Raw genomic sequence first — 24,289 nt, forward strand, 5'->3', positions numbered from 1 at the left:
CTGCATTTTCATGAGTAGAACAAACAGGTCTTTTAGCGAGGGGAGAAGTAGACTTTTCCACCGTGAAAAAGAGCTAGGCCAACATCACACAATCACGATGTGCGGGCTGGACCCCGTGCCAAAGACAATGTAGAGGCCGGCCAATGTGAGGCTGGCAGAACTGCACAGAGTGCAGCAGTCAACTTAACTCATGGCGCCTTCATTGGCATACTCTAGCAATACACAGTAATACACTTTTCAAAAGTGAAATAACATGTTAACACTACACATAATAATATAACATTCCAAAAGGGGTAAACGCTGTACTCCACACTAGCTGTAACACTTGGCTCTGACTGTAGTGCAACCTTTAGGGCACTAGCTGTAACACCTGGCTCTGACTGTAGTGCAACCTTTAGGGCACTAGCTGTAACACCTGGCTCTGACTGTAGTGCAACCTTTAGGGCACTAGTTGTAACACCTGGCTCTGACTGTAGTGCAACCTTTAGGGCACTAGTTGTAGCACTTGGCTCTGACTGTAGTGCAACCTTTAGGGCACTAGTTGTCACCAGCTCCAGTCTCTAGACTCTGTCCTGACTGCCAGCTCCTGCCTGGGGCTCCAGGGTCCTCTCTCTACACACGACTACAGATGTAGCTACACCAGCCAGGGACAACACAATATCACTATGCTTCACACTGATCGAGACAAACACAGAGCGGTAGAGTTGTCTTCAAATGAGGAGATCATTCTAAAATAGTAATCTACGGAATAGCAACATGACACGTTTTCTTAAGCATTCTCTTCAAGGGGTTAACAAACGAATATAAATGCGTGAATGTGCTGGTTATATTATGAATGTAAACACCAGTGGTATTTGCGCAGATGTCGTTTTTGATTCTTCCATGCTTATGCCGTTTCTTCAGGAATATCCATCGTTTTTGTTCTCTAGAGAAACATAAATATGGCTGCTATTGATAGGTGAAATGTTAGGGGAAATTACATGGGTTTTGTATCTACAGCACAGGGAAGTCCTTCTCTGGGGAGTAATTAGGCTTTTATTTTATATTTCTAATGTGGAAGGCATTACTAATATCTCTGGAGGAAATATCTAAATGCACATATGTGATGTCAATTCTAAGCTAACAGACTACAAGGTTTGAAAGAAAGTGGCCCAGGGACTCGGATCGGAACCATTTGGCTTGGAAGGAAGGAATCTCCTCTCTGTGGTTTCTAATGCTATGAGTCAGCCACTCCATTCAACCATCCACCAAATCACTGACAACCAACGTCATGAGACACTGCTACAGTAGCTGAGGACACACACACACACCAACAGTTAAACAGATAAAAGACAGAGGCATACTTTTATTGTAGCCTGACAAATGTATTATAAGATCAATTCCACCTGTCTGTAATATCATCCGGGTTTCATCTGCTCTTAATACAGTCCATATTCACCTACCATTCATCACTTTCATCACATTTGATGTGTAACAGGTTTTATGGAACAGGGTGCCCATGTCCTGCTGCTGGGGCTTCAGAGGTTCAGAGGTATGGCACGCAGACCTGTCAGCCCCATCTGTGGCAGCTCTGCTCTGGAACAAACTCTATCATATATCCACTCCACTCCGCAACCCAGCACACTGGTCACACACTTAACATGGAATCATACTGCACTGCATTGACAGCCACATTGTCAGCTGTGCATGTGTGTGTGGCAAAGACCCTCTTCTAATTATTTCAGAACACTAGTTCTCAATTATAGAATTAAACAGGAAATAGACAAAGACATTATGCAGATATGAATGCTTCAGTTTGACTAAAGTGGGATTTTGCTCTCTGGCGTGCCCCCACTGCATAAACCTATGCCAAAGAATGTTAATTTACATGCAGTGTATGTCGAATAGAGGATTTAAATATGGATTTAACTTGGCACGGGCACTGCTCTGTGTAAAAATATTTGTCTATCCTGTTTTCAAGTCTGGCAGTCATTAGATATCCTCAACATTTTATTCAGTTTAGTATTTAGGAAGAAATCAAAGCAATTCTTTGTTCATTGATTAAAATAACATTTGAAGGGCACTCTGGACATAGGAGACTAACTCCTAGGAGAGGTCTTAGGTTGGCATACTTTTATGAAGCCCTTAGCAATAAAACAAAATAAAAATAACTGATCACAGTCAGTCACAGTACTTGTGTTGTGCATTTCAAAATGCAGCCTGACACACAACCTGGTACTCATTTGCCTGTAGTCTCTATAGTCTCTGTAATCGTTGTAGTCTTTGTAGTTGTTGTAGTCTCTGTAGTCTTTGTGGTCATTGTAGTCTTTGTCGTCATTGTAGTCTCTATAGTCTTTGTGGTCGTTGTAGTCTCTGTGGTCTTTGTGGTCGTTGTAGTCTCTGTAGTCGTTGTCATCTCTGTAGTCTTGGTGGTTGTTGTAGTCATTGTAGTCTCTATAGTCTTTGTAGTCTCTGTCATCTTTGTGGTAGTTGTAGTCTATATAGTATATGTAGTTGTTGTAGTCTCTGTAGTCATTGCAGTCTCTGTAGTCATTGTGGTCTCTGTGGTTGTTGTAGTCATTGTAGTCTCTATAGTCTTTGGGGTCGTTGTAGTCACTGTGGTCATTGTAGTCTCTGTAGTCGCTGTTGTCTCTGTGGTCATTGTAGTCTCTGGTCGTTGTAGTCATTGTAGTCTCTATAGTCTTTGTAGTCGATGTAGTCTGTCATCTTTGTGGTAGTTGTAGTCTATATAGTATCTGTAGTTCTTGTAGTCTCTGTAGTCATTGTAGTCTCTGTAGTCTCCATAGTCATTGTAGTCTCCGTAGTCATTGTAGTCTCTGCGAGCCGATGCAGCCTAGGAACAGTCAGATCCAGAACCTTCTTTTCTATTCAGAATAGTCTAATAAAAACATCCTGTACCAGCTTTAAGTTCAACTAAAAGCATTTCTAGGGTCTATAATATTTTCGGTTATCCTGTCAGAGGTTACCGTTTCTTCAGAGGAAAACAATCTCCCAAAAATAAGGACAGGAAATGTCTTGCTGATCTACATGTATGCCTAGAACTAGTTGAACTACATATGTGCGATCAATTCCTCAAATGCATACCAACACCTCTTTCTGCACTATTTAAAGAAATCAGTGGCAAATATATTTACGGTTACACAGGAGCTCGGAAGAGAAGCTTAGGAGCACCGTTAAAATCACACCCTTTCTCACAACATCCTAGGCACTGAACTATTTTTTTTAAAGTGAGATTGTCACAACAGTAAAAATGTAAAAAGGGTAGCTAACATTCTTACATTTCATCTGCTACCTTATGACATAACTGCTACATAACTGTATGGAAACCCAACATCTTGAAGAACAAAATGTATACATCAAAGAAATTACAACATTGTTTATTTACAGATTTATGGATAGAGACTGAATACAGACAAACAAGTCATTGTAACTCTGCTTGAGCTAGTAAGAACATTTCATCCAAATAAGCCACACTAAACATTGGAACTCTGTCACAGTGCAAAATACAAATACAATCTACAGCATCATTTAAATGAGGTAGCCTGAACAGCAAATGTTTAGCCTTATGAGTAACCTCACATGAAACCACATGTTCCACAGCCACTGAGCAGTGCTGTTATGTTCTGAGTACTCTGTTTGAGTGAACAGAGGTGTTCAGTGTGGGGAACTGGAGCTTACATCACTGCCAACTGACTGTCAGGAACAAACACGTAATATCCTCCACGTCTCAAATCAAACACTTGAACACAACCTTGAATTGGAGGGCAAATATTTATCTTGGCAATGTCTGCTCTCCTCTGTAGTTTAATTGTTGAGCAGGTGTCCACATCCCCTCAGACATACAGTCAAAAGGGCACCGCACCGAGTGTTCAAACGGACCCTGTTTTCTGGCAAACACCACTGAAAAAAGAAATGCATTTGTTACTTCACACAACTGTGAACGACCACTGCTAAAAACAACAAGCACACCAGACGTGACATCACAAAGCGATGTCCAAGTCATTCGGCAGAACTGAAAACACAGTTTCTTTGCCAAATTGCTAGGAAACCAAACATTCAGACCAAGCGGGCATCGCTTGTGGAATCACTGCGGGCTGCAATCGATACGGACCTACAGGGAAGCAACATCGTAAATGATGGCAAACAGTTGTGGCTGCTGATGCATTACCATGTCTTTACCAGTTGTGCTCTGCCTCCTCAGAGAGGAAACACATCCTCCAGACATAGTCTAGGAGTGAAACATCAATACAGAAAGAAAACGTAAACAAGCTAGCCTCATACTTCACCTTACATGACTGAATTTACATTGGGGTTAAAATAATAAACTAAACATTCTCAGAATCTTAAATAATGAACACTACACTCAACTGATATTTGTCAAAAAGCAATGAAGACATCAGGTATAGTGATAGGTTTTTGATTCATTGTTAAAATAAGTAAACAACACAGTGCTTATTTCACATACGGTAGTAACCATCATACAAATCAGACCAAAAAAAGTTTACCGTTTACTATGTTCACCTCCTCACAATTAATATTTCTAATAGACTACCACTACTACAATCTGAAGAGCTCACCAGCCTGTTAATTGAATTAAGTCCAATTTGTGCAATGTACAATGTGACTTCCCCATACACATGTAGCAATGAGAGGTTTGTCAGAGCTAGTGCCGTAGTGTCTTCATTAGACAGACTCTCTCTCTGCACTGAGATCCAGTCATCCACAAAGCGCTGTCACAGACAGAGGCCTTGACAAGCAAATGACAAGACGCTTCCCCTTCGGGATCCCCTCCAACTTCGAGCAAACAGTCGTAAGGCAGGCAGCAGGCAGGTTAATAAGACATACTGTAGCGATAGATAGATATACATTTGAATTTGTCACGGTATCTTTAATGAAATGCATCAAACAAGAGTGCCTGCAACCGAACAACCAAGTCTGCCACGGTGCACAGCTTGAGCTGATTTGACTGTATGCAAAGAAGGGAGCTATTTTCAGTTGTTCACTTCCAATCTAACAGCTACTCTCTTGTGTCACATGGAGACCGGCTCGGCTCGCTGCGAGGGACAACCCCTCACTGGGGCTGTGTGTGTGTTGGAGTACCCTAAACTGTTCACAACTCACAAGGAAGTAGACAACAACAACAAAAACATTTTGACTGTGTGTAGAGAGATACATTTTGTTTAATAAAAAAACATTTAAATGAGATATCGACTAGGTTTGGGCAGTATCCACATTTTCATACCATCATACCATTTCTGTACCATACCGGGGTATACAGTATATTTGAATGTGCACAGGGATCTTGATCTAGGATGGGCTTGAATGTCCAAGATACTTGATCTTGACATCTAGCCACTTAGTTAGCAAGTTAACAAACCAAATGCATAGGTGGAGCCCTGAGCTGGATTTAAATGATTTGACCCGTTAGAGTTCTTATAGTTGAATTTAACTGATCATTAGTAATAAGCAGTGGGGTAGCACACACTTCGTCAGCCCCCGTGACCCCAAAAAAAAAAAAAAAAGTATATATATATTTTTTTTAACAGTATTGAAAATCATACCGTCTGTATTTCGAAATACCCCAGTATACGGTATATCACCCAAGCCTAATATTGACATAGCCAAATGTCATCAAATAAACCATAACTAGTATCAGTTTCATAATTTGTTTTATACTTAGTGATTTGAATTTGTAGAAATATCTCTAGGTAGGCAGAGGTATGGAGCCGGCGAAGCTGCAGTATTTGCCCAATGTCCCCCTGATGAGCACACACAACCCACAACCGATGGCCTCTTCAAATCCATGTCATTAAAAGGCACGAAGGAGAAACCACAATCTCCCTCTGTTCAAGCTGCAGAGGTGTATATGTTTGTTTTGCTATCTCTGTTTCTCTGGCACACTTCGGAGGGGCCTTGAAGGGTCCTGGCAGTGCGGTTCTGCTGCATTTGTCTGGGTATGCCCAGTTCAGACGCATTAATCCAAACTCTCATTCCCTGCAATTTCCACACTTCCTTCCTGTGCTGCTGCCTGCGCCCCTCGCCATATGTTCACAGTGGCTTACGGAGGAAAGGTGCTTTTTCCTCTAGAGGAGCTGGAGCACGCAGGCTAAAGAGATGAGGAATTTATCTCTGCTATAACATAAACTGCCAGAGTGCAGTAGTTATGCAGAATAAATTTGTTTCTTATTTAACATAAATCAATTTCCCTTAGGTTTTTAGTTAATAACGTGTATCTAAAATGTTTACCAACACCAAATCCACTCATATTTCATTCAAAAGGCAAAAGGCCTTGAACTGGTTGAGAAACAGTTTAACGAGGCACAGAGGCAGACTAAATGAGCTACAGTTGAAGTCGAAAGCTTACATACACCTTAGCCATATACATCTAAACTAAGTATTTCACCATTCCTGGCATTTAATCCTAGTAAAAATTCCCTGTCGTAGGTCAGTTAGGATGACCACTTTATTTTAAGAATGTGAAATGTCAGAATAACAGTAGAGAGAATGATTTATTTCAGCTTTTATTTCTTTCATCACATTCCCAGTGGGTCGGTAGTTTACATACACTCAATTAGTATTTGGTAGCATTGCCTTTAAATTGTTTAATTTGTGTCAAACGTTTCGGTAGCCTTCCACAAGCTGCCCACAATGAGTTGAAGGTGAATTTTGGCCCATTCCTCCTGACAGAGCTGGTGCAACTGAGTCAGGTTTGTAAGCCTCCTTGCTCACACACACTTTTTCAGATCTGCCCACACATTTTCTATAGGATTGAGGTCAGGGCTTTGTGATGGCCACTCCAATACCTTGACTTTGTTGTCCTTAAGGCATTTTGCCACAACTTTGGGAGTATGCTTGGGGTCATTGTCCATTTGAAAGACCCATTTGCGACCAAGCTTAAACTTCCTGACTGATGTCTTGAGATGTTGCTTCAATATATCCACATAATTTTCCTGCCTCATGATGCAATCTATTTTGTGAAGTGCATCAGTCCCTCAGCAAAGCACTTCCACAACATGATGCTGCCACCCCCGTGCTTCACGGTTGGGATGCTGTTCTTCAGCTTGCAAGACTCCCCCTTTTTCCTCCAAACATAACAATGGTCATTATGGCCAAACAGTTCTATTTTTGTTTCATCAGACCAGAGGACATTTCTCCAAAAAGTACAATCTTTGTCCCTATGTGCAGTTGTCAACTGTAGTCTGGCTTTTTTTATGGCGGATTTGGAGCAGTGGCTTCTTCCTTGCTGTTATGTCGATATGGGACTCGTTTTACTGTGGATATAGATACTTTGTACCTGTTTCCTCCAGCATCTTCACAAGGTCCTTTGCTGTTGTTCTGGGATTGATTTGCACTTTTTGCACCAAAGTATGTTGTTTGTACAGATGAACGTGGTACCTTCAGGCATTTGGAAATTGTTCCCAAGGATGAACCAGAATTGTGAAGATGTACAATTATTTTCTGAGGTCTTGGCTGATTTCTTTTGATTTTCCCATGATGTTAAGCAAAGAGGGACTGTGTTTGAAGTTAGGCCATGAAATACATCCACAGGTACACCTCCAATTGACTCAAATGATGTCAATTAGCCTATCAGAAGCTTCTAAAGCCATGACATCATTTTCTGGAATTTTCCAAGCTGTTTAAAGGCACAGTCACCTTAGTATATGTAAACTTCTGACCCACTGGAATTGTGATACAGTGAATTATAAGTGAAATAATCTGTCTGTCAACAATTGTTGGAAAAATCTCTTGCGTCATGCACAAAGTAGAGGTCCTAACCGGCTTGCCAAAACTATAGTTTGTTAACAAGAAATTAGTGTAGTGGTTGAAAAACAAGTTTTAATGACTCCAACCTAAGTGTATGTAAACTTCCGACTTCAACTGTAAGTACTCTAATACTGCTATACAATAATATTTCAAGTAATGTTACATCAACAACAAAAAATACTCATAATTGCAGACTCAATTGTCAATGAACCTGTACTGTAAAAACCCTCAACTTGCAATCCACTCAGTAGAAAGGTTAACTACAGAGAAGTGCTCTCGTGTGGTCGCACAAGCAGACAAGTCATATCTCTTTATTCATTCACCATGCGTGGATCTCTTTAGGGTGAAACAAACACGGGAGCACAAAAGGATTAGCCTACCACACCAGCGGGTTCCTGCAATCAGCAGCGTGTTTATTACATCAGGAGGACTTCGTTTTATTGAGCTGCTCATTAGTAGGTTTAATCAGAGTCGTGTCTTATGACTGTTCTAACAGCACTATCAGATCCCTCATCAGAGGGCTGAGTGCTATCTCACACACACACACACACACACACACACACACACACACACACACACACACACACACACACACACACACACACACACACACACACACACACACACACACACACACACACACACACACACACACACACACACACCCTTCTAATTCCTGTGCTCCTGGCCATAAATTAGCCAACATGGCAGAGGAAGGCCCATCGAGTCCCACTCCTCTGCTTCCAACTGCTGTGCTGAATATAACACAGGCCCTGGTAGGCAGTGGACTGAGGGAACGTTCCAAACGTTCCCTCATTCTCCCCTGTCCCTGACACCAATGGCAGGGCTGTCAGCACAGCATGCTACTCTCACGCTACTCATAGAAGGGGGACAGCAGGCTTTCCTGACTCATTTGGTCTTGTGTGATCTTCTCTTTCTCGTGACGTGTTTTATAGTGATGGAGATGAACATGTGGGAGTGAGAGAGCCCTTCTTTGGTATCAAAAGTGAAATAACATGATGGGACGATATTAATGATGTAATAAAGTGAGTGACAGCCAATCAGAGTGCATGACCAGTGCCCCTCTGCTGTCCCATCTGTTTCACAGTCAGAGAGGATCCTGGGACAGGGCCAAAAGGAGGCTGGATAAACGACAAGCTCTCTCAATTTATTAACTCACTTTTCATCACCCTTTTTGATCAATGTTGATTAGCACAAATAATCAAAAAGCTATTTTAAGTATTCTGGACCTAACTGTCAAATAATAAGTGATTCATATTTCAGTTTTCTAGCTCAGTAATAATTATTAGATTTTGCAGGAAGGGAACATATTCCCAGCTGAGAGACAAGCAGAAAAATGTTAGGAAAGCACACAGTGCAGTGTCATCAGTATTTCCTTCAAATCCTGTTTTTTTATAAATCTGAAATAAAAAATAAAATGTTAATGTTGCCATTTATGATGTAAAGGATGTAACACATGCGGCTGCTTCCTCTCCCTCATTCAATAATGTAACAAAGCCAAAGAGAAAATGATTTCCCTTCATTACAATAATTACCATGGTAACAAACAAAATGAGGTTGCACGAATTGAAAGTTGAGAGCTTTACAAAAGATTTAGCTTGAGTCCATCGTCTTTAATTTATTAGTGTAAATCCTTCAAAAGACAAATTAAAACCAGGAACAAATCAGTGGTACGCACTAATCCTCAAGTATTTTAAAAGAGGAGAGATTGAACTTCAATTTGATTGGTATTTTGCACAGCACAGCAAAAAAAACCATTTCAGACCTCAGACCTAAAAATAACATGCCACATTCACTTTAAATGCAGTTGCAACTAAATCTATACATAGGAGAGGCTGGCCCAGCCACTGCTGAGGGATTAGGCCTACACAACAACGACTTGGACTCATCAGCATTTTCTATATCTGAAATGGAAATCCTAACAAATGTATCAAGCCTCAGGTCACGGTCAGCCCCAAACACTCAGTTATCCTCACAAACTAGCCACAACACCTGAGAAAATGTTGAGAGAGCGAGAGAGAGCGAGAGAGCGAGAGCGAGAGCGAGAGAGAGAGGGCGAGAGCGAGAATTTATGAGTGTGGGAAAGAGTGAAAGAAACAGAGATGCCCCATTGTGCAACAATCCACTCTGTGATCTTTAAAACCACTAGAACAAAACATGACCCTATGATGGAAACCTATCTGATAAGGACAATTATTTGGTATGTTTTTTGGCAAGGCAGTGGTGTATAGTCTGATTCCTGCATTTAAATCCCCCTCCCCTCAACACCCGCAGTGACCAAACAGACCATTTCCTTATCATCCCTTCCATCTTCAAACACAAATAGGACATAGCCAGTGAAGAAACCCAAACAGCTAGGTAGGCAGAGAGAAAGCTGTAATAAAAACAGTGATAGTAGAGGGGTGGTCACGTACTGCACGTAACCACTGCACTCTGGATGGCACATAACATAACATCCCAGGTCGGAGCTCCCATGCAGTCCGTTGGACACAAACAGTCAGGTCCTTTCCTGGCACTACGTATATCAATACAGGTGCAAGACTTGAGCTGCTACTGGAAAATAGAACACATCTGAATCTGCAAATACAAAGCTGTGTGTTCATAATCACACAATTTACAATATCACCTTTTCCATTCAATAATGGCTGTCTCTTTAAAAACAGCACATGGCACATGCTCCCTCCTAGCCTGCATCCCTCCCTCCTTCTGAAATCCTGAGTAGATATGGTTAAACTGGTAAAGGGCCAGTCCCCAACTCAGCATCCCAGCAGCTCCCCAGAGTACCCCCAGTAATGCTCTGTCCAGGGCTCTCTGACTCCCACAGGGGCCTGGTAGATCAAACAGGGGATCATAACTCATTCCTTCCCACTAACCCCTGCTCTGTTATTCCCAATCGAAGCCCTGCACACTCCCAGGCGCATCACTGACACCACACGGCAGGCCCGGCTGCATGCGATGGCCACGAGCTCTCAGATCATTAGATGAGGACAACCCACCCCTCCTCCTCCCGCTGCTGCCCCCAGATACGTCCTCAGAGGGTAGGGTCAGTCATTAGTGGTCAGGATGGAGGTAGCTAAAGCTAATGCTCTCTCTCACTCTGTGTGGCATGTTGACCAATGCAACTCTGTATCTCTGAGGAGTGCTTTCCACCTGACACCCAACATGCTCCCTTAAGTCCAGAGTACTCAGCATCAATGTACTGTATTTGGGAGTTTAGTTTTAAAACTAACAGACATCCTGTGCTTCAGCAGCAGGTGTTCTTGAAGCACACTACCGTTCAAAAGTTTGGGGTCACTTAGAAATGTCCTTGTTTTTTAAAGAAATGCAATTTTTTTGTCCAATAAAATAACATCAAATTGATCAGAAATACAGTGTAGACATTGTTAATGTTTAAATGACTATTGTAGCTGGAAACGGTTGATTTTTAATGGAATATCCCGACTCCGGGATGCTGGCCTTCTATGCAGAGTTGCGCTTCTGTTTCTCAAACTAGACACTCAAACACACACTGTACTTGTCCTCTTGCTCAGTTGTGCACCGGGGCCTCCCTCTCCTCTTTCTATTCTGGTTAGAGCCCGTTTGCGCTGTTCTGTGAAGAGAGTAGTACACAGCGTTGGACGAGATCTTCCGTTTCTTGACAATTTCTTCATTTCTCAGAACAAGAATAGACTGACAAGTTTCAGAAGAAAGTTATTTGTTTCTAGCCATTTTGAGCCTGTAATCAAACCCACAAATGCTGATGCTCCAGATACTCAACTAGTCTAAAGAAGGCCAGTTTTATTGCTTCTTTAAATCAGAACCACAGTTTTCAGCTGTGCTAAAATAATTGCAAAAGGGTTTTGTATTGATCTATTTGCCTTTTAAAATGATAAACTTGGATTAGCTAACACAACGTGCCATTGGAATGCAGGAGTGATGGTTGCTGATAATGGGCCTCTGTAAGCCTATGTAGATATTCCAAAAAAAAATCAGCCGTTTCCAGCTACAATAGTCATTTAAACATTAACAATGTCTACACTGTATTTCTGATCAATTTGATGTTATTTTATTGGACAAAAAAATTGCATTTCTTTAAAAAACAAGGACATTTCTAAGTGACCCCAAACTTTTGAACAGTAGTATACATACATACATACATACATACATACATACATACATACATACATACATACATACATACATACATACATACATACATACATACATACATACATACATACATACATACATACATACATACATACATACATACATACATACATACATACATACATACATACATACATACATACATACATACATACATACATACATACATACATACATACATACATACATACATACATACATACATACATACATACATACATACATACATACATACATACATACATACATACATACATACATATATATACATACATACATACATACATACATACATACATACATACATACATACATACATACATACATACATACATACATACATACATACATACATACATACATACATACATACATACATACATACATACATACATACATACATACATACATACATACATACATACATACATACATACATACATACATACATACATACATACATACATACATACATACATACATACATACATACATACATACATACATACATACATACATACATACATACATACAGATACAACTCACTACCTCCGTCCAACACCTAACAATGTGTCCATTCAGACTATATCAGCCAGAGGTCAAGCACAGATAAGCAGGTATAGAAATGTATCTCTGGCTGGTTTTAAATCCAGCAGCCTCAAGTCACAATAAGGGTTGTTTGGTCCCCACCAACTAAGTGCCTTCACAACTTAATACAACATCAAATACATGGTAATAAACTGCTCATTTGAAAAATGAATTGGAATCCACATCAAAGGAGCCACGTCTGATGTACAACACCAACTTTCTTATATCAAAATAATGACATTCTAGGAGAAGCCTGATAGTAATCTACCGCATATTGGGTGACTGAAGACATTATTTTAATGCTTTTCCTCTTGGCAGACCTGCAAAAAAAAGATGCAAAAGGTGTGCCAAGTCACCTGCCTTCAATGAACTTTCATTGCTATGGCAACAGCACAGTTCTCCATAACCAAGTCAGGAGGTGACCTGTGATACATAAATGAGAGATGTCCAAACTCTCCCTGAATCTTCCCTCCAGTGGCGGGCGGGAGGCCCAGTCTGCCAGGGGAGGGTACCCATTTGAAGGCATCACAAACACAGTGTGGCCCAATAGTTCACAGAGCAGCCAGCAGGTTATCTCAAAATAAACAGGCGTCTCTGAAAGAAAGGGATTCCTTCAGCAATACACTCAAAGGCTTAAAACATGAAATGAGGTTTGTCAAACTAAAATGAAATAAAATATATATTTTTTTATATAGTCTATCATTTTTTCATGCACTTTTGTAAAACAGGGGTTCTGAGATTACAAACTAAAATGAGATGATCTTATTGTCACGCCCTAACCATAGAGAGCCTTTGTTTTTCTATGGTATAGTAGGTCAGGGCGGGACTGGGGGGTTTTCTAGTTATTCTTTTCTATGTGGGGTTCTAGTTTAGTTTTTCTATGTTGGTGTTTGGTATGATTCTCAATTAGAGGCAGCTGGCTATCATTGTCTCTAATTGGGGATCATATTTAAGTAGCATTTTGTCCACTTGTGGTTTATGGAATATTGTTTTGAGTTAGTGCAAGTAGCACCTCTGTAGTCACGGTTCGTTGTTTGTTTCTTTCTTTGTTGTTTTGTTTTGTGCGTTTTCAAATAAATAATATGTGGAAACCATATCGCGCTGCAGTTTGGTCCGATAATTATTCCAGCGAACGTGACAGAATATCCCATCAAACCAGGACCAAGCAGCGTGCCCAAAGAGGGAAGGAGTTCTGGACATGGGAAGAAGTGATTGGGAGATGCGAAACCCTTCCTTGACGACAGACGGAAGGAGATTATGGAGGACAGCGATGACGACAGGGTTCGTGGCTACAGAAAGCCCAAGGACAACCCCAAGTTTTTTTTTTTTGGGGGGGTGCACATGGAGCTGGCGGCTGAGCAGAGGGAAGAGTCAGAGACTGTCAGGGAGGCAATAGCGAAGTTGGGAGAGAGTGAGATGAGAGATGTTGTGGCCACCCCTCAGCCTGGTTCCTCTCTAGGATTCTTCCTAGGTTTTGGCCTTTCTAGGGAGTTTTTCCTAGCCACCGTGCTTCTACACCTGCATTGCTTGCTGTTTGGGGTTTTAGGCTGGGTTTCTGTACAGCACTTTGAGATATCAGCTGATGTACAAAGGACAATTTAAATGAATTTGATTTGTTCAAGTGTGTTCTGCTCAACGTCCGACCAGAGGATCTGGTTAGCAGTCTGGTGCAACCTGTGCTGGCTCCACACTTCTGGCCTCAAGTGCACCTCTCCAGTCCGGTACGTAATGTGTCTCCTCCTCGCATTCTCCCTGAAGTGCGTGTCCCCAGTCCGGTACGTCCTGTGCCTGCTCCTCGCACTCTCCCTGAAGTTTGGTCCGAAAATTATTCCAGCGAACGTGACACTTATGTGGATTTAAATAAACACACTCAAAACAATGAGAGCCAATGATAAATGAAATCAGTCAAAAGGAGAACTGGAGTGGGAAGCATCTCAAGGGACAACCGCTTCATGAGCAAAATAAAAGATTCAGCTCAGTCCTTCTTTAAGAACCTCAGTTGAAAGCTACTGTTGTGGTTACATATATTGAATCTGTTTGAAATAATCCATTTTAGAAGAAAAATGCATGCTTAAATTGAAGACCGACTTAGCAGTTGCTTTAAACAAAAAAAATACAACATTCCAAATCCTTAAATGCTTTGAAGATAAGCTGCGTTCAAGATGAGTTTTGTCACCTTTTATTGCTTCACACATTGTGCCATGTGCAGTGGAGAGGTTTTTGTGTGTGTTAAATTATCTTAAAATGCAAGCTGGGTACTTCTGCAAGTTCTAAGTCTTCTGACTGAACAAAAACATCCTTGCTTAATAATTATGAATGCGAATAAGTCATTCTTTAACACTGTATTAATAATTAATCAGCAGATAATATTTTCTAATCCATGGGGATAAAAGCTGAAGAAAGAGCTTTAAACTGAGAGAAAGTTTGCTGAAGTGGAAGGAAAATGCAGTGTATGTCTATCACAAGCATATCATTTAAATTATATTCACAAAAAGTATTGTAAATATAATTGAACAGTTCTGACATCCTTGTAACATCCTTGTACAACTTGTCTTCATCTATTCTGTAAACAAGTGAATGATAACATGTGGCACATTCTTTGAATTGACTGCAGTCCAACCAGGAATACTTAGGCCCATTTTAAACAAGATGGGATAAATAAACAATTACAGGAAGGCAAAATTGCAGGAGAAATGTATCAAATTCTGTTCAGGTTGCCAACCCACAAAAGGAGCAGAATTGCAAATATGCCTCAGTCTGTCCCTCTAGGAGCAATAACAACCCAAACATAATTATGGCTTTTCTGATTCTTGGCTGACTTCTACAGCAAGTCTAAAGTAGGTGGGACAGAGAGAGCAAACCATGATCTGAAAATATTCCTAATATAGCTCTCCAAATATAAAAGTGCCACAGTGAGCTATGAAGCAAGCTAACTGAGAAGCTTGGACATAGATGTTAACGTGAGTATTGCATCATGCAGAACATTACATTTGAGGTATCAGTGGTTTCTAGTTTACTACTTACTTTAGGTCAAGGAGTATATCAAGCTTGGAACAGACAGGTGTGTGACTCTGACACACATAAAAAACCTCAAGGAGACAGTAAGCCCAAAACAGATCCCACATAATGTCTATTGATGGAAATAGAACAAAAATACCATTCACATAAGCCTCTACAAAACATGGCTCAATTCTTGTGACTTTTCTTACTGACTAAATAAATAACACTAGGCATTTTAGCCATAACGATGGGCTTTGATGGGAAAAACAGTCTATGAACAGTCTCTTTCTTTTCTATTCTAAACAAAAAGCACCATGCCGATGCTGGTCTATTTTGGAAGCCACAGAGTGCATGCCCAACACATCAGGCTTAAATGTGGCTGGTCACATGATGTCCATGAATGCCATGCTATATTAAATTCTAAAGCACACCGCAGAGTTTACTAAGTTCAATTCTCCCACTTCACACATTAAGAATTCAGAAAATGAGTTCCTTTGTAACACTTGAATTGAAGCCACATTCTATTTTATATTTCATTATGGTGGGGCAAAATGGAAGGTATGATCACTGAAACCGAATTTCACTCAAAAATAAAGTAGGCCTATTCAGCAACACTTTACATAGCATTAGCTACATAGAGCGCTATTAAAGGATGGTTGGGAATATATTTGACATAACGTCAACAGACTCAAATTGATATATATTGATAATGCTCTGTAGTTGTTAATACTCATGAATGCACAGTGAATGCTTTACCCAAACTGATTGATGAAAGTGCAAGTATATACAGCGCCGGCAGGTAGCCTAGTGGTTTGAGCCAGTAACCGAAAGGTTGCTGGATCAAATCCCTGAGCTGACATTGATAAAAATCTGTCATTCTGCCCCTGAGCAAGGCAGTTAACCCACTGTTCCCTGGGCGCCAAAGATGTGGATGTGGATTAAGGCAGCCCCCCCGCATCTCTCTGATTCAGAGGGGTTGGGTTAAATGTGGAAGACAGATTTCAGTTGAAGGCATTCAGTTGTGCAACTGTCTAGGTATAGCACTTTGTGACATTGGCTGATGTAAAAATGGCTTTATAAATACATCTGACTGATTGATTGACTAGGTATCCCTCTTTCCTTTCAGAAAGTATTCAGACCCCTTGAAATGTTCTACATTTTGTTACGTTACAGACTTATTCTAAAAATGGATTAAATAAATAACAATCCTCAGCAATCTACACACAATACCCCATAATGACAAAGCGAAAACAGGTTTTTAGAAATGTTTACAAATGTATTAAAATAATAAAACATACCTTATTTACATAAGTATTCACACCCTTTGGTATGAGACACGAAATTGAGGTCAGGTGCATCCTGTTTCCATTGATCATCCTTAAGATGTTTCTACAACTTGTATGGAGTCCACCTGGTGTAAATTATATTGATTGGACATGATTTGGAAAGGCACCCCTCTATATAAGGTCTCACAGTTGACATTGCATGTCAGAGCAAAAACCAAGCCACAAGGTCAAATAAATGGTCTGTTGAGCTCTGAGACAGGATTGTGTCGAGGCACAGATCTGGGGAAGGGTACCAAAAAATGTCTGCAGCATTGAATGTCCCCAATAACACAGTGGCCTCCATCATTCTTAAATGGAAGTAGTTAGGAACCACCAAGACTCTTCCTAGAGCTGGCCGCCCAGCCAAACTGAGAAATCGGGGGAGAAGGGCCTTGGTCAGCGAGGTGACCAAGAACCTGATGGTCACTCTGACAGAGCTCTGGAGTTCCTCTGTGGATATGGGAGAACATTCCAGAAGGACAACTATCTCTGCAGCACTCCACCAATCAGGCCTTTATGGTAGAGTGGCCAGATGGAAGCAACTCCTCAGTAAAAGGCACATGACAGCCCGCTTGGAGTTTGCCAAAAGGCAGCTAAAGACTCTCAGATCACGAGAAACAAGATTCTCTGTTCTGATGAAACCAAGATGGAACTCTGAATGCCTGAATGCCAAGCGTCATGGCTGGAGGAAATCTGGCACCATCCCTACAGTGAACCATGGTGATGGCAGCATCATGCTGTGGGAATGTTTTTCAGCTACAGGGACTAGGAGACTAGTCACGATCGAGGAAAAGATGAACGGAGGAAAGTACTGAGAGATTCTTAATGAAAACCTGATCCAGAGCGCTCAGGAACTCAGACATTTGCTTACATTTCTAAAAACCTGTTTTTGCTTTGTGATTATGGGGTATTTTGTATAGATTGATGAGGGGGATAAACAGTTTAATCAATTTTAGAATAAGGCTGTAACCTAACAAAATGTGGAAAAAGTCAAAGGGTCTGAATACTTTCCGAAGGCACTTGTACTTAAAGCATCAATTCAGCACTGACTTGACCTGGATCCCAAGCTATTTACTTCTGTGGAGACAGCATCCAGAATGGGAAGTGAGGATGTAAAGTACTATGAAAAACATCAGAACACTTCACCAGGCTTTTCACAAAAGCTCCCTTTTGGCCCCATTGTCTTACTGTTGTTTCCAATAAAAGTGTGTCATTTAGAACTAACGACAAGGCAAGGCTTTGTTGCTTTACGTAAAACAAGTATTGAGGAGATATAATGCTTGATTGTGCTATGGATTAATGTGTTGGAGCCTTTACAGTGAAGAAATTACTTATTAAAACATCTACACCAATGAAGCAAGCTGAATCAGTCTAAACAGCCCACTTCTGCATGAGAAATGCTCCCGGCTAAAATTACACTACATCAGATCACATCCTCTAGTCATTGAGCCTGTGAGATAGGTGTGTGAAGGCCACATGAATGGCCAGGCCTTTAGGGACCTGGGGCTGAGGAACTCACTGCCTTTTTCAAAGAGTTCAGCACTGGGGGGGGGGACACAGTGAAACACCACTTGATGAACAGGAAGTAACCCCATACTGTACTTACTACACAACTGATAGACATTGGATATCTTTGGCACAGCTTTTATATGTTGCACAAATCTAGGGAGCAATATATCACAAACACAATCAATGCCCCACTGTCAATATGAGCAAAATTGATTGTGTCATAATCAATAGAAAATGGATATGCGAACAAGCCACAGATATCTTTCTGCACACAAACACAAGGCAGGGTTATAAAGAAGTGATCATTACAATTATATTACAATGTCAGAGCTGTTAGGTCGATAAGCATTCTTTCACATAGGTCAAATAAGCCTAAACCATTCCTTATTTACACATCTTTACAGCAGTCAGTCTACGATAATTCCAGGTGAAGGTGGCATGATTCACACACCAGATGTGAAGTGCACACACACACACACACACACACACACACACACACACACACACACACAGATAAGGCGGGAAATTAATAGTAATACTATGTTGAATATGAAACCTTGCTCCTTTGGCTTTTCACAAAATTAATAACACAAACGTCCAAAATGCAGTGGGAGACATCAGGAACACGCATATGAACTGATTTCAAACAGCAGTGGTTAGACATGACACAACAGGGGGAGAGAGAACCAGGGCTATAACTGAACAAAACAGAACAGAGAACATATTAAAAATAGGTTTCTGGGATAAAATCCTACCTGGTGCACTGAACTGGCTGCTTCCAAGGGTGGTTGGCCTGTTTTTCCCACTATTTACAGGTGGAGAAAACATCTACCAGAAGAAAAGAAGTGGTCTGAAAAATGTGACTGAGACAAATTAATATTTTGCCTTTGATAACCATGCATCTGTTACAAGCTGTTCAGACTTCCTGTGTTTCATAATCAATTTCTTCACTGGAGAGACATTGACTGATACAGAATAACGTGGGCTAAATAACAAACAAATAAAACATTGTAAAAAGATAGATAGTTAACTGTCCTACCGCGCTAAAATCCAGTAAGTCACTCAATTCCTTGTCTGTTCCGATAGCGGCAATCCGCTGTTGAGGATTCATCCTGCCAATCTTTAGACCTAAAGAAGAAAGTTTGTTTGCTTAAGTCCAATTTTGTTTTAAATTGTCCTAATTCCTTGATTTAAAAAAATATCCATTCAATAACGAACTTCAGTAAAGTGAAATCTCATTGTAGATTCTCACTGAAGTTGACAAGGAATTTTCCCAGAACACGTCGGTTCCGAAAATAAATCTGCACAGTGACCCTTGACATTGTTGTGCGAGTTAATTGATCAAAGGTAGGCTACTGCAACAACCGATGAAAGTAATTGTAATTGACCCATTGTCATCCACGTTTCCACGCTCCCTTTTAGAAAATGTTATTGCACATTATGACATCTGAACAGAATGAAAAGGTAGCCAGTACGTGGTAAGTAAATTCCATCTATTTGCAATGGTACAGGCACATTGAAAATGCTTGGCGCTGCGTGTAACACCAGTGACACACACTGAGACCTGCAGCATCGTTTTTCAAATGTTTATCTGACTCCCCAAACGCTACATTTATATCAATCTTCCGCGACAGACTAAGTTACAAAATAACTAACCCACTGTATATTTTCAAATCAAGGACTAATGAATGGAATGATACGCTATACAATATGTTGCTTTGCAATAGTCAGTGATGAGACACGAATTGGATGTGTCATTAAATATAAAGTGAATTAGCATGTTAAACAAAAAGAAAGATCCAGCAATATGCTGTAGGCTACAAATTCAGGCTGTGTAAAACGCCCTTTCAAGTAAAAGTAGTAAAGCAAATGCCAACCCTTTACTCCATACCAGCTCCAGTCTCTTGTATCCCAACTTCTTTCACCCAGTCCGAAACCTTTTTTTGACAAACTCACTACAATATTTTACCTTTTCCCCTTTAAAATTCCAACTAGGGCGATCGGGTGTGGTAGTATGGAGCCTCGTTCTCTTGTAACGCGTATCAAATACTGTAAAATAGTGATTTAGGTTGTAATAGTTAGCAAAATATCCCTACATGTCACTTGCGAGTTAACCTTAGGCAGACAGACATTTTTGCTTCGCAAAAACCTCAGCACTATACAATGACATTCGGTGTTGTATCCTTCCGCTGAAAACCGTGAAACGATATCCCCAGCCTAGCCTACTACAGACACCACGCGGAGTGGTAGGAGATGACAGCAGTTGAGAGGACCCATCATATTACATTTAGCCTGTCTTAATCAATCATTAGGCAACATTATGTGACACTAGTACAAAGAGATCGAAGCCAGATTTTGTAAATTGTGTCAATCAGCGCATTGGTGTAAGGAAAGGTATTGGTGAGACCTCTGAATTCGCTACACTGGTGTCAGAAGTGGGACAACGAATAAATGAGTAGCCAATGAATGCATATGGACCGAGAGAGTGGGAAAGAGAGAGGTCACTTTAAGGTGGTTGCAACTAATTGGACATGTAGCAAAATGCTGTCCCACACTAAATGGGAAATGTTGACGCAGAGTAGGCCTAGTTTCTTTAAAAATACGTTAGAGTATCACAGTTATAACCTGTTTGTCCCTATGTATGTTAGCCTTATTAATTGAGTCCGTCTAAAAGACCGAGAGCATAGTGTGCTGCAGTGTAATGTCTATCACGGTTTGAGCTCACTCAAAAAGCAAGCAAACTGCAAACTATTTTTATGAACAGCACAATAAATCGGGACTACTTTTCCTGTTCCGCTAAGGCAAGAGGAAAAAGGGAAAGAAAGTGTTATGAAAAAACTGTAGACTACATGTATCGACAATTTATATAATTATTAAAAAACAGCTTGATCGGATTATTAATTGCTAAAATGTTAATAGTGGTAATATCCTAGCAATTCGGCTGCATGCTTCTTCAGCCATTGGTGTCGAATGGGCTCAGAAAACAATAGAGTTGGGTCAGGGCCAAAACTCTAATGCAGGGGTTCTCAAAGTGCGGCCCGATGTACTGTAGAGGGTCTGCGGCCAGATAAATCGTCTAATCGTATATATATATATATATATATATATATATATATACGTTTTTTAACATAAATATTACTAACAACAACAGATTCAACTAATTTTGGCCAAGGGATCCATGTAATAAGTGTAGTATGTAATACAATAAAATGTAATATTACTCATCAACAATTTATGTACTTAACCCTGGGCACATGGGCCAAGGAGGCTCACAGGAATATTGGTATCCACAGTACTTCACCTATTTATAAATGTTTCAACTCAATAATTATTGCATTTTTTAAATATAAATGGCCTGTAATTTAAGCTTTAAAACGACAACATTTTCTCTCAGCCTCATAGAACAATGTGTTAGAATTGCAGGATATTAGAAGATGCAACAACAAACAATATCTCTGCCCCATGACAAAATGTGTAGAATTGCAGGAAATTAGCTTGAAAACTGCTTAATATTCTCTCTGATGCTAAGAGGCAGGGCTTTAAAATATTACTTCCCAGAGCCCAAGACTTGATTCATCCAGCCATGCATGCACTGCTGAAGTCATAGTAACTCCATGTATGCTATTTTTTCTCATTTGAGTTGTGTTCTGGGGGGGGTCACTGATGAATTTTCTATCACAAAAAGGGTCCTCGGCCACAAAAAGTTTGAGAACCCCACTTCTAATGAACAAAAGTTTGGTGTGCGATCAAAATGATAAATTGAAGAACAAATAATCTGGTCCATCCAGGCTATTATGTTTTGTTTCCCCAGTAAGAAAAGTCAAGAGAAGAGACATGATACTTATGGATAATAGAAAATACTGCTGAATATTGAAAATATCAAATCTCTGTAGCCAGTGATCGTCAGTAGCATATGCATACTGGATGTAGATACGTAGAGGAATTCAAATGCTTTGGTATTATACAGTTAAACACATTTATCCAATTTAGTTCATTTTGTGAGTCTTTCTCAGATTACATTTTCTCTTGGTAGAATAGTAGTATCAGTCTGGCTGCAGTCTGATAGGCCTACATCACCAGGTATATCTATATAGTTATATATCTTATCTATATAATCACAGTGAAATCAAGTTGGGAAAATGCATAAAAAAAATGTGCGGTTTGGTAAGACAATGCATCTAGGTTTAAAAATACCCCCAAACAAGGCTAACACTGCTTGTTTGGATGTGGCCCACCTTGAGTAGAATACTGTAGGTCAAGCTTTAGCCTTGGTTTTATGCTGTCCATTGTCCACTCAATGGGCCTCTACTGTATATCCACTTATTACTTTTCTGAAATCCAGACTGCCACCTGTTGGACAAACTAACCATAGTCGACTATGTTACTCATCACCAATGTGTAAAATGTATAATTGAATGTAGCTCTGATTAATGACGTTTGTAGACCTATTTAGATGTCCTACATGGCAACTGGCAATATGTGTGAAGAGTTTTTTTAAATAACAGGAAACCCAAAGTTTATAACAGGCTGAAATGGATAACGTCAGAGTGTTGATGTTGCTAATCCATACCATGTCATAGATCATATTCAGACATTGAGATTTTTCACTTACCAGTGCATCAATGCAAACTTGCATGGAGTGTATCAATTGTTTTATGTTGATTAAATTATAAATATGGGACCCAATCATGCTTGCCTCAGAACCAGAGAAACCTGGATTGGAGCCCCAGCTGGGTTACCCCAGGATGTGCTACACTAGTGGGCGGCAAGCCTAATGACAATACTTATAGGTGGGGCGGCATTCACCTTTAATGTTTGTTTGTGGACCGCCATTATATCATAGAAGAAGAAGAAGTGCATGTCAGAGCAGAAACTATACATGAAGTCCAAGAAACTGTCTGTAGATCTCAGAGATAGGATTGTGAAGAGACATATATCTGGGGAAGGGTATAAAACAATTTATAGAGTGCTAAAGTTTCCAAGAGCACAGTGGTCCCTCTCATTGGGAAATTGAAAAAATGTGGAACTACCCAAATTCTGCCTGGAGCTGGCTGTCCAACCAAACTGAGCAACTGAGCATGAAGGACCTTGGTCAGGGAGGTGACAAAGAACCAAATGACTACTCTGACAGAACTACACAGTTCCTTGGCTGAGAATGGAGAACATTCCAGAAGGATAATGGTCTCGACAGCACTTCACCAGTCTGGGCTTCATGGGAGAGTTGACAGACACTCCTGAGAAAAAGGCACATGACAGCATGCCTGGAGTTTGCAAAAAGGCACATGAAAGACTGTATTAAACTATTTGGCCTGAATGCAAAGCACTGTTTGGAGAAAAACAGGCACAGCTCATCACCCGTCTTAACACCATCCCTACCGTGCAGCATGGTGGTAGGATCATACTATGGGGATGCTCGTCATTGGCAGGGACTGGGAGACTGGTAAGGATAGAGAGAACAATGAATGGAGCCAAATACAGGCAAATCCTTGATGGAACCTGCTTCAGAGTGCTAACAACCTTAGACTGGGGGCGAAGATTTACGTTCCAGCAGAACATTGACCCCAAGCATACAGCCAAAGCAACGCTGGAATGGCTTTAGCAAAAGAATGTGAAAGTCCTTGAGTGGCCCAGCCAAACTTGAACCCCATTGAAAATCTGTGGAAGACTTGAAGATTGCTGTTCACCACCGCTCCCCATCTAACTTAACAGAGCTTGCAAAATCTGCAAGGAAGAATGAGAGAAAATCCCCAAATCCAGATGTGCAAAGATGATACAGACACCCAAGATAACGCAAAGTTGAAATGCAGCCAAAGGTGCTTCTACAAAGTATTGACTCAGGTGTACGAATACTTATGTAAATTCGATTTATGTATTTCATTTCAATACATTTGCTAGCATTTCTATTTTAAAAAATCACTTTGTCATTATGGGGT

At 40.5% G+C, this 24,289-nt stretch overlaps 1 protein-coding gene across 5 annotated transcripts in view; it reads right to left on the reverse strand.

Moving 5' to 3' along the window:
* The window catches only part of LOC118359582 (transcription factor 12), a 98,617-nt gene extending 78,034 nt beyond the window's left edge, over positions 1 to 20,583 (reverse strand). For 2 of the 5 annotated variants that reach the window (XM_052481940.1, XM_052481926.1), the window contains exons 1-3: positions 20,234 to 20,580; positions 19,396 to 19,484; positions 19,112 to 19,184 (exon numbers count right to left, since the gene is read on the reverse strand). In XM_052481940.1, the coding sequence (XP_052337900.1) occupies positions 19,112 to 19,184; positions 19,396 to 19,467 (145 nt within the window). In that variant the 5' untranslated portion in view covers positions 19,468 to 19,484; positions 20,234 to 20,580. Of the gene's footprint in view, positions 1 to 19,111; positions 19,185 to 19,395; positions 19,485 to 20,233 lie in introns of all 5 variants that reach the window. The other 3 variants (XM_052481955.1, XM_052481928.1, XM_052481935.1) reach the window with 3 other exon arrangements.
* Positions 20,584 to 24,289: the final 3,706 nt, after the last annotated feature.

This window comes from Oncorhynchus keta, chromosome 2 (genome assembly GCF_023373465.1).
Source record: "Oncorhynchus keta strain PuntledgeMale-10-30-2019 chromosome 2, Oket_V2, whole genome shotgun sequence".
Classification (NCBI taxonomy): Eukaryota; Metazoa; Chordata; class Actinopteri; order Salmoniformes; family Salmonidae; genus Oncorhynchus; species Oncorhynchus keta.